The sequence below is a fragment of the Haliotis rubra genome, unplaced genomic scaffold (assembly GCF_003918875.1).
Source record: "Haliotis rubra isolate DU_JTF1 unplaced genomic scaffold, ASM391887v1 Scf227, whole genome shotgun sequence".
NCBI lineage: Eukaryota > Metazoa > Mollusca > Gastropoda > Lepetellida > Haliotidae > Haliotis > Haliotis rubra.
In genome coordinates this window covers 1,035,934-1,048,482 of record NW_025766303.1, presented here as the reverse complement: position 1 = coordinate 1,048,482, position 12,549 = coordinate 1,035,934, and the positions used below count along the sequence as shown (strand labels likewise).

At 38.2% G+C, this 12,549-nt stretch overlaps 1 protein-coding gene across 1 annotated transcript in view; it reads right to left on the bottom strand.

Moving 5' to 3' along the window:
• Window positions 1–9,614, bottom strand: part of LOC124277767 (serine/threonine-protein kinase 38-like) — a 66,421-nt gene extending 56,807 nt beyond the window's left edge. Inside the window, 2 exon segments of the mRNA XM_046713501.1 lie at window positions 3,532–3,671; window positions 9,471–9,614. Of these exon segments, the coding sequence (XP_046569457.1) occupies window positions 3,532–3,671; window positions 9,471–9,503 (173 nt within the window). The 5' untranslated portion in view covers window positions 9,504–9,614.
• Between the last annotated feature and the right edge of the window lie 2,935 nt (window positions 9,615–12,549).

The window sequence follows — 12,549 nt, the reverse complement described above, 5'->3', positions numbered from 1 at the left end:
TGGCACCTAGATCAACACCACTCATCAAGAGGTATTACTTATCAAAAATACCTTGGTGCCCATGTTTTTTGTTTCATCCATCAGTAGATATTTATATAAGACACAAAAATGGTTGCAGTGCCACTAAAATACAAAACTTTACATCTGATCGAGGAGAACCTTCAACAAACATAGCATCAGAGTATCAAGTCTGTCTGTCTGTCTTTAACTAACACTGCTATTGGTAATACATAGATTTGTGTTCACTTATTGATGCGGACATGGAAACTACATAAATGAAACCCCCAAATATTAACGAGAACAGTTTCAGTATGCAAGCTTAACCAACTGACAGAGTAGATGTTTTAGTAATCATTTTGAGTTGGTGTAGGCAAACTATCAAAAATGACATTTTTCTTCTGAAAGTAGTTTTCAAAATGAAGCTGAATGTCAAGGTGTCCTGAACATGACTTGATGCTACAAGTGAATCCAAGGATCCAAGATTCAAAACCTATAGAAGGAAACCAAAAAGGATCACACTTAACTTTAAACACTGAAAAGGCAACCATTAGGCTTATTTAGGGGTAGATATGTAAAATTACTTCATGAGTGGGTTAATATACCTGATGTCACCTAGTCATTATTGCCTGTTATTGAAGCAGAACCAGTTAACTGCTGCTACATGCATTTGGGTGTGTCAGTTAAACATACAATGGTTTTATTGAAGGTGTCGGTGGTTGCAATAACAAAGAATTACTCAATAAATGCAGACAAAGAACTTTGCTGGCTCTTCTCCTGGTCAATACCTTTACATTGTGGCATAGCTGGTTTAGTTATGTTTTATACTCGTATTCTCCTGTGTGTATTGATTCGGCATGCAATATGTATGCTTGTCATGATACACACACACTGATCTCTATCAAAATATCCTCCACATGTAGAGGAGCACCCAATCATACGAACATGCCACACGACACACTGCCTCATAACACTATACATCAAAACAAATTTCTCTTCTGAAAAAGTTCTCACAAAAATCTACTGAAGGTTACTTGTTTTGAATGTATGTATGCACACATGTATGATCCAATATAAAGGCCGAATTCCACTTTTGATCATAGCAATGAAAGACCAACGCTTTACCCAATGTTAAGTCAAGTTTGAATCACAATTCTCTCCAAATTTGCACAAGATAAAGGTAAAATGTTAAAAACATTTATCATATAACACTTCAGTTATTAGTGGTGGTCCGATTAATTGAAATAATCGAAGATTGGTCGCAATGACTAAACGACCAAGCAATCGATCATTTCTCATAATCGAACACAAACAATTCTGGAACACTTGTTTGCATTAACAATATTTTTCACAAGGTTGGTTTTGTCTATTACATTTCATAAACATTACAAGCTCGTTCCAAGTCAGGATTGAATTTATCTTAAAGACTCCAGGAAATTTATGTTCCTAACATACTAGTCATCCTCTAAAGATGTTAAATTTGCACATGCATTTTGTGGAATTTGCAAAAAGACTCATAAGAACTACATGTTTTTTCTTTGTTTTTTTGTGCAGTAACAAACATAACCAGAAAAATTTGATAAATGATGCTGACCAATTATTTTCGATGATTGATCGGTTGTAATGAACCAATCATCAATTATGAGATTTTATCCAATTCCCAACACTATCAGTTACCAAACACTAAATATATTTTAAAATGAAGAGGAATATTAAGCAGTAAAGTTAATAGGTCCCTGTCATAACCCTTAACACTGAATAGATACACCTTTACATCGAGTGGTCAAATGCAACATATGTCATAATGGGCATAACATCTTTTAAGTACAAACTCTAGGAGTTGGGGGTTAAGTCCCATTTGGGATGTGAATCCACACTATCAGGGTGAGACACCAGCTGAGTGAGTCAGATCGCAGACTTTGTGACCTGGAGATTAGCTGCCTGCCTCACCCTGAGAGTGTGGTTTCACATCCTAGGAAGGACTTAACCACAAACTCCTGGAATTTGTACTAAACTAAGAAAGTGTTATCCCAGGTATAGCATCTGCTTAAGCTGAATGTTAGCAAAAAACGGGTCAAAACCAAAGATCAGGCGGATTTAGGATATTTACCTTGCTTAGTATATGACCTATGAAAGAGGCAACATCTACTGAAAGAACAGGACTGCCTTTGGTTGGTAGAACCAAGCATTTTAACAGAGGCAAGGAACCTTTGACTTGCGACATTAATAATAGATTTTACAAGGTGTGCAATCTGCTGAACGTCAAGCTGACAGAGAATTGAATCAGTCACTTGTTAAGTGTTTTTGTACAACACATCCATGTCTCCTCTCCCCCACCTGTTTACATGGGCTCCAACAAGTAGTCACAAGCTCTTATCTGTGCAGAAATTCTTGCACGCTTCAACATTGTAATCCACTGGGTAACATCAACGATAAACTTTGTGCTCTTGCATTCCAATATTTCATTCTGCTTAAAATACACAGAATATGCGAGTTATTTCCACCATTTTCTATCATGCATCATACTCTAGCACTAAGTGATGATGAAAGGGACGTTGGCCATATTTATACTGATAGCAAGTCTGCTTAAAAACTTGTTACTTCAACAATGGGTGGAAATTGTGTCACTGATAATGACAGTAATAATCAAATATTGACTTCTATGCAACTGTAAATTATTTGAGCAGATCAAAAATAACCATCAAACAAAGCTGAATGCGTTATCAGATCTGTATTGACGCAGTCTGTTTTCATTGACGTAAGCAATAAAAACGGGCAAGATAACGCTTTTTGCTGTCAAGGTGCAATACAACACCCCCTAAGGAATGATATTCAATCATTTTCCTCTTTAAATTTGTTCAAAACAGACCTTTTCAAAGAAGGCATTCCAAAGTAATCACAAACTTTCCTGCAGGACAAATTTCTTCCAAAATAAAACAGATTTTAAGTTAATCTGAAGTACCTGAGCTGAACTCAGTACCTTTTATCTGAGTATTACAGAGTATGAATGTTCCATTGTTCAAATAGATCATACTATCCCTTTCACATTCCCATAGTGAGTGAGTGAGTGAGTGAGTGAGTGAGTGAGTGAGTGGGAGATTGGGTGGGTGAGTGAGTGGGAGGGAGATTGAGTGGGTGGGTGGGCGAGTGGGAGGGAGATTGGGTGGGTGGGAGGGAGACTGGGTGGGTGGGCGAGTGGGAGGGAGACTGGGTGGGTAGGTGGGTGGGCGAGTGGGAGGGATACTGGGTGGGTGAGTGAGTGAGTGAGTGAATAAGTGACTTTTTATGGTGCTTTTAGCAATATTCCAGCAATTTCACAGTGGAGGACTCCAGAAATGGGCTTCACATAGTGTACCCATGTGGGGAATCAAGCCTGCGTCTTTGTCATGACATGCGAACACTATAACCACTGTGCCACCCTACCGCCCATTCCCCCAGTGAGATGAACAGCAGGTTGAACATACAACAGTACAAACTATATCCACTCAACACTGGACAACTGGTCTACTGTAGTGGTGGTTACATCTAGCTTACCTTGTTTCCCGTTCCTCAGCCTGAGAAATGAGATTTGAGTAGTAGTTTTCCAAGGTAACCTTGGCTTTTGTCACCTTGTCAATGGTGTGGTTTGAGATAGGCACTTGTTCTCCTACTGTGGCCATCTTGGAGCGACGACTCTGAAATCAAATGTCATAATACATCATTACTGATGATAAATAAAAAGCAGTTTTGTCACCAAATCGATTAAGACAAAGGTTAATACATCCTACTGCAGTTTTTCAATATAAGTAGCCAAGAGATAAATTTTATAAACAGATATCATGACTTAAACACAACTTCATAAGGCTATGTTTGGTCAATACATATTCTTCTCAAAAGAAGTATCACGTAATTCTATTATAAAGAAAAATTTAACGAATAATGCCATTATAAAAGCAGATTGATTATAGCAATATGAAAAAATCAGGTCGTGAGTTTCTTTTAGGCATTGTTTTTGCAGTAGAAGCATGGAAGCGTATTGAATAATGTAACATATCCACCAGACAATGTATACAGAACAGACATCCCCTGAAAGTGTTGCCGCTGTTGTATCATAGTATCCCGTGTCTAATCCCATCACGTGACTATTTCCACATTTCCATGATACAGTTAGCTTGGCAATCTACAGCATTTGACAGTACACTATTTCTGTTATCTGCAGATGCTGAAATATAGCCAGAGAGAAACTCCACTCCGCCTCTTTGTTGTCCTTCCTTTGTTACATCATCTATAAACATCATCTATAAACAATCAACTTCTTCGTATTTTCTCAGATAGAATGTAGTTTATGATCTGCTTTATAAAACAGGACCATCATGCAACGTTAATGACTGACAAATTTTCTATGAAGGACATGTCAGATGTACAGATCACTTATAGCTCTCCCTACTAATGATATTGTCGGCTGTCTCCTGACTACTTCAAAACTTGTGTTAGCTTTAATCAACCCACTGACACCCGTTCACACCTCACAAGAAGTTGAAGACTGACCAGATTCTTTCAAATTACAAAGTTAATGTGTCAAGGAATGGTTTGAAATACTTTCATTGTGTGTTGTTTAACGCAACACTCAGCGATATTCAAGCTATATGGCGGCTTTCTGTAAATAATTGAGTCTGGACCAGACAATCCAGTGATCAGCATCATGGGCATTGATCTTCGAAATTGGGATACGATGACATACATGTCAACCAAGTTTGAAATTCATGAAATATTCATATTCAAAAAAAATATATATATATAATCACACGCATTCTTTTTGCATGCCTACCAAGTGTTTGGCCCCTATATGACATATACATTCTGACTGTGTGATTTTACATTATGCATTAACTTTTCCCTAAATAAATCAAGTCGTCAATTACGGATCTCATCAATCACAATCCAAATTGTCAGTTCAGATATGAAAGGGCCATGTTCAGCAATCAACAGAAGTAACCCAAAACAGTTGATTACATCTTTCAGCAAATCAATGTTCTCCAGAGACTCAGTTGACATCTGTGAAAGGAGTAGTTAGTTTAGACATGAAACTGAGAGATGAAAGTCTGAATTCTACCAACTATGGCGTCATACTTCATATCATGTGACAGTATGACTGACAAGCGTGACGGTAACTTGCCCAAGTCCTGTGGTGAGGTCCACACCACCTATTCAAACCTTCAGAAATTGATTACAGCAAAATCGATCTAAAGTGACATGCTTTGTTAATATCATATTGCACTGTATTGACTTCAGTGCTGAAATGCAAACCACCATTAAGCGACCAGCATACACAGCATGTGCATTGATATGGATTACACAAATTGATCAGCTCTACTGAATTAGACACTGCATGAATGCCCTGGCTAGTACATAACTCAACATACTATGAAGGATATTTGCGATTATGAATACTGACATCAATGGCTTGAACCTTGTAGAGATCAAAGTCAATCTCATCAAAGATCATTTTGGTTAGTAGTGTATGAAAATATGAAGCATACTATATGAATTCACTTGACACTATCTCTGGCTTTGAACTGCATGTCTAATAAGGTAAAGTAATGGCATAGTGATCTCCGAGTTCCATTTCTATGATGCACAAACTCAAACCAATTGGATTTCATATTTTTTACTGAATAATCAGGAATTTATGCAGACCTGCTCAGAGGGTAATTCAGTCAGAAAAATATACAAGTGTCACAATAATGATTCAAAATCTCTCAATTCATTCTATTAACTGATAGGGTCCAGCCAACTTGTATTTCACTGACAACAGTACCTGAAGGAAGAGGCATTCATGCATAATTTGAAACAAAAAATGAAACATAAATATACGCAGTCACAATGCCTCTGTACATAACATGACAAAAATCCCAATATGCTGAGAAAGAATTTTGCATGGAATCTAAGAAGATCTCTGTTAAAATTCTGACACTGAAATTTACTAACACTATGACATATGAATTTTAGGGTAACATTATTAGTTACAAGGATCTTTGCCAGGTAGTATGGGATGGTAGAGTCCGGTTGACCTGTATTTCCCCGAGGCCATAGTAACACAGATTCAAACAGGCCATACCATCCCATACCATCCCATACTACCTGGGAAATGGATGTATAACAAATTTATTACCCTTTAGAATTTTAGGTGCTTTTATTTGTGTTTTCCGGGACCGTTTTCATCCATCTCTCTTCTATTTCTGTCACAGTATGGTACACAATGAGTCTCACCATGATTGTTGCCACAGACGAACATCATGAACGACATTCAAAGGGACTTGTTCTTTGAAATATTACAACCATCTATCTTTAGGCCAATTCTGTTTCCTTTATATTCTCAAAAACATTTTATAATAAGAACTTTTTGTGATAATGATAGTTGAATTCTCCAAGCCAATTGGATTTCAATGTCAAAGGTAGCAATATCTAAGGTTGAAAACTGTCATGGTCGTCCATACTACCTGTTGGAACAGGGTAAGATTGATTCAAACTATGTGTGATTCTTTTGAGTACAGTTTTATAAGCACTGGCTATTAACTAATCAAAAGTCTTCTAATTTATCTGAAGGGTAATAATAAGTGATACATTCTCCATAATCCACAGGCATTTCAGTGAAAAACGTGAGTAATTTGCCGCTGGCAAAACAAACAGAATATGCATGACAAAATGAAGAATAGATATGTAAAGATAGGATCAAACTCAACCATTGCTTCAGGCACTTAGAGTGAACTAGAATCATCAAAAATAGACTAGCTTTCTAATGTTTAGCTACAGGCATTGAGCAGCAGATGCACTATGGCTGTACAACATCCATCTTCCTTGGAAGAAGGACATGTTCTTGTCTTTCAACCCGATTTGTACTTTAAAAGGACAGTACTCCAATAGTCCTTTGGTTTTATTTCAGATAATTTCCAAGCGTGACGTTACACCTCCAATTCAAGCTGAGTTCAATTCTCAAAGCAAAACAACAGAGCTCCCCACAGCAGAGTTGACAAGGCAAGAGTGAGTGAGTGAGTAAGTTTAGTTTTACGCCAATTTTAGCAATATTCCATCAATATCACGGCGGGGGGACACATGAAATGGGCTTCACACTGGAGAATTAAACAAAGTCTATGGCATGACAAGTGTACGCTTTAACCAATGGGGTAACCCCAGAGCCCCAACAATGCAAGATACATCATGAAATGTTTAATATCCGAAAAACTATTTCTACATGTGTTTAATCCCCATTGTGCTGTGACTGAAGACTGCAAAGAGCAAGCAAGGAGGTTACTTTGATGTGAAACCATATTGCCATGCACCTCACCTATCATTATTAGGGCTGTGTATTTGCAAATAAACTGCATTGCAACATATTTTGATTCAGGTACTGTTATTGTGATACATATTGTGATATATTTGGATCTAAAGTGTCTTGTGAAAGGTTAATACACTGTTCCTTTTACAAACACACTCAGCAATATTCCAGCTGAGAGTAAATAATAGTGAGCTAAAACTTAAAGTCACTTAGGCAATATTTCAATCTTATTGTGACCAGTAAATAATATAACTTTATTATAAGTATGGACCAGACAATGGACCAGACAATCCTTGAAATGAGCAGCAACATCCCATGCACTTTGAGTATGATCACCCAATATCAGCTCGTGTGAAAGCCTGAAACTCTGATCCATTAACATGTCTCTTGAGACCTGCATAGGTTGCTGGTAACCAATGCTAACTTGGGACAGGTCATGAATAATTCAATGGCTGTATGTATATGCATATGGAGATGGGCAACTGTCGCACACACACACGTACACACGCACAGATGCACATGCACACAGACAGACACACACATGCACCTACACACACACGCACGCACACAGATATGCAAATGCACATGCACCTACACACACACACACACACACACACACACACACACACACACACACACACACACACACACACACACACACACACACTCACACACACACACACGCACTACACACACGCACGCACAGCAGGAGAGACAGTGGTTTCGATGGTAGATTACCCAGGTCAGAACAAAATAGAATATCACCTTTTCACCTTCTAAAAAGAAAGACGAGGGGAGTATTCAACATATTCAGTGACAAGTGGATCACAAGTGTATAAACAATATGGTGGAATGTTTCTCTGTACCTGTTCTCAAATCATGCTACGAGTGAAAGAGTGAGTGAGTGAGTATATACCACTCTGGTTTAATAAAAATATATATATAGATATGGTGCTTAAACCCTGTAATAATAACTGAATTAGAGTGAATCATCAGATTGGAAATCATGTTCATAGGTTTCTACTATGCCTTTGTGATGTAAGTAGTGCTGTAACTTAAACACATAGATCACCCATACACCTTGCTGGCTCAAGTTACATAAATACTGTATCATATTGTGATTGTAGGCCTCTTAAGTTGTGAGAACTGTAGTCCTAGATCTGGCAGTCCATGAAAGAAAAAGCCCAATGTAGTTGAGAAAGACATGTTAGTTCACTAATGATTCCTTTCAAAGCCTATTGTAAGCATTAGCTAGTCACTAACTCTGGGCTACAGCCACAGTAAAGGAGTTGTGTATAGGGCAACATCATGTCGGAATCTGTATCAGATTGTGACAATTCATATCACCCGAGTTTTCCACAATAAGGGGATTCTGGGGTCCAGCTGTACTATTTGAATACAGGGCATAGCTGATTCTTTTACTCATAACATTAGGGTTAAGACAAGGATGCCTTGACTTATACACTTAATTTCCAAACATGGCATGATATCAAATAATCATATCATATGTCCCATATCAAATCTCTAATGTTGAGCAATTCACTGGTTAACCATGAACATCTTTGATGTATTTATTACATTGATCTTCAAACATCCTACATTTAGAAAGATGAGTTGTTAACTGCTCCATAATCGTCATTAGGCACTTTTCTTAGATCAGGGATGGCAACAGGAAAATCTATTTTCAGCTGAAAACTTAATATTGTGTCATCGAGTTGAGAATTCTCAATGGATTTAGACGATTCACAATTGAACAATTTGAAATAAAATCCGGGAAATCTGCGGAAAATTGCCATCCCTGTTAGATAATCAAAAAGACGTCTAAATGACCGTTAAAGTCATAAGTCAGAAATTCAAGATATCCTAATCACAATTATATGTTTACAAAGGAATACATGGAGAACATAAAAGAAATATCTTTACATTCCACAGTGGCATTAAATATTTAACTGAAAGTACAATACTCCAAGAACGATTTCAGGAAAACTAACACAGCACATACTCCAGGCCGAATCTTCACTACCAATACATAACATCCAACAGTCCCTGAACTCGGCCATGTCACAGCTCACCTGGAAACCAACCCATCAACGCTGACTGAAAAGAGGCAGGGACTGTAGCGAGACACTCTATACAGTCCTCCACTGACAAACTTTACCTTAGTCTTCAGGAAATCAAAACAAGAATGCATATTCCCATGGTTGGTGTATAATATCCTCTTCTATGGTCATGGTAGTGACCCCGACAGTATCCCTCCTCTCTCCTCCACGTCTACCTTCAATCCTCATCACCACATAACTAATTTCACGTCACACCTGCTGGCCGGCTCAAACAAAACACCCCACAATTAATTCTTTTGTCAACTTGTTGCAAAGAATCCACCCATCACGGCAGCTGGAGCTCGCCTGTAGGGCAGTCACATGTTAACCCAATAAACCAGTCGTTACTCGCTTTCATAGGCCCACGACTTGCACGGAATCTCTCGCCTGTTACCTATATGAATTGGAAATTCAATACAGTATAGCAGATAACGACAGTATGGCTCAGGTAGTACTAATGCCAGGAGCGATCTGCGTGAGCTGCTTAACAAGAGCAGCAGTGCTGTATCTATAATGTGAATACCTGCGACTTGATGTCACCATCCATCACAGAAAACCACGCCAGATACCTGAGGAGAAGCCCCTGTGGCTTGTCACAGGAGGCAGCTGAATGTCACACAGGGCTCCCTGAGGACCACAAGGGATCACAGCAGATCACAGCAGTGGATATATGGTGTAGCACCACCGCCCAAATTACCTGATAAAACACTTGAAGCCCTGAAAGAATGTTGACCCTGTGGAGAGCCCTTGGACGTCAGAGGGACGCCTATCTACCACTGTTTGATACAATAACAATACACACGCTGGTCTGACAGAAATACAAAAACTCTCTGGTCACTCGTACTAATTATTCGATATGCTTTTATTTCATGTGGTTTGTTCATGTTGTTGTCTAAAACAACCAATATTGATGTCCATTGTCACTATGTTGGACAGTGGAGTTGTGTCAACAATGGTCAACATTTCCAGGATTCTGTCAACAACAAAATCTCCTGGATAATCTCCTAGTTTCAATACCTTTGTGTGCATTTGAACTCCACAGAGTCTGGTACATTGCTGCTGTCTGCGAGACAAACATCCAACACAGCGATCCTAGCACCAACCTCAACATCACTACTACCTTGCTATTACCAATGTTAAATCTGATGTGTTTAATACAATCAAACATTACCCACATTAGACTATTCTCAATAATATGCAATATAGACAGACAGAAAGTTTTATTCATAGGTACAAACATAGGGTGAGTGAGCTTACTTTTATGCCCCCCTTTACAAAATCATGGCAGAAATGGGCTTCACACATTGTACCAATGTGGGGAATTGAACCCGGATCTTCGGCATGACGAGCAAACACTTTAACCACTAGGCTACCCCACCGCCATAAGGCCAACTGTACAGTTACATTTTTAAACAAATGTTCATAGCACCTGGTAGCAAATAACACCACACAGATAGCCGTAAGTTTCACCCTATTTAAAAATGGCATTAAGTAAGGTATACCTAAGACATCAAAACAAAGAGAATAAAGTCTGTCATTTCAAATACCTGCAAGCAAAGGACTAATCATCATTCTATTGCCTCCTTTACCTTTTGGAAATTGCAGAAGAACTCCATTAACTTTACATAAACAAATAACCTGCTAGCCTTTCAAACCAGATTCTACACTAATAATGACAATTTAAATGTTTGTACATTTCAGCCATATAGTGACCAAAATTGAAATGGGGTTGGGGTTGAAATGGGGGTTTTCATTCTTTGAAGTTTTACCTGTAGTATTTCAGTTAAGGTTCACCTCAAAAATAATATTCTTAACCGGACTTTGACCCTGTGATGTCCAACCAAAATTCTGATCACAAGGATTGCCGTTAAGTCAGCTACTATCTGAGACAGCTTGTCAAGTTTCAATATTCACTGTGTTACGTTCCCTTTTATGATGTGTGACCTGGCAGTGTTGGTTGTACATCAATACCAGGATGTCCTATGAATGATTCATCTTGCTACCAGCTCTACTTCCTGCCAGAGCCACGACAAAGACCAGAGATCTTTTGTTGCTATGGTGATTAACAAGCCTTACAAACACCGACGCCTTGTTAAGTCAAATGGATTGCATAATTACTGATACGATTTTCAAATGAATTGATCGCAAACATTTATGCATTGAGAAGCTCAAGCAGCAAGTCATCATCTATTCCGTATCCAACAGAAATAATCTGACAAGACAAATCTGCTGAACGCTTTTGTTGAATAAACATGACCTACAGGAAAATTAATCGAATGACAAAGATTACACAACAAAGATCTTCTTTGAATTTGTTTCACTGGAACAATCAGGAAATCACAGTTGATCCACAACGCACGCACATTGATTTTGCTAAAAACAGTGCAAGTGTGAGAGGTCTACTCAAACAAGGACTGAGTAAAGGTAACATATAATGTCTAACCTTATAACCAGCTTGCAAGGCTTACACATACAATGTACTTACTAAACATGTTAAATGGATGAACTCAAATACCTGTCCACTCCCACATCCTGATTTTCAGTATAACCATTGAGAGCCATGGACTACTCAATGTTTCTGACATATGAAATCTATCATCAAGATAAAGTACACTAAATATGCCAGTGAACTTGAAATGAAAAAAACAACAACCTTAATCCTCAGAATATCCTACCTGTTGATTATTTTACTTTGAGTTTCATACTGTAGATTTTTTGTTTAACTTTACAGGTGAGAAAAGGTGACATTACAAGCGTTAAAGAGAGTGAATCCAGTCAGTAATATTCTACAATTTTAACAGACCCTGTAAATGATTGAGCTTCACACATACACACCAACTAGAGATTGATCACCTGAAGAGTAATACTGCTGTGTTCTCGTGAGGTCCTCTCCACCCCACCCCCACCTACACACACATGCTTCACTACTGTGATGAAGACTGAAAAACATATCTGTAGGAAATATACATGCATAACCATTTCTCTATGTTGCCCAGTAAACATGAGAATGAAGAATATGATGAACACATAAATATTCCATGTATTTACATACGTCACTTGACAACAGCACCCTTGAGACTTTAACCAATTTCTTGTGTAAACTGATAGGCAAAAACACCACCAAGACTAAAACTTAAT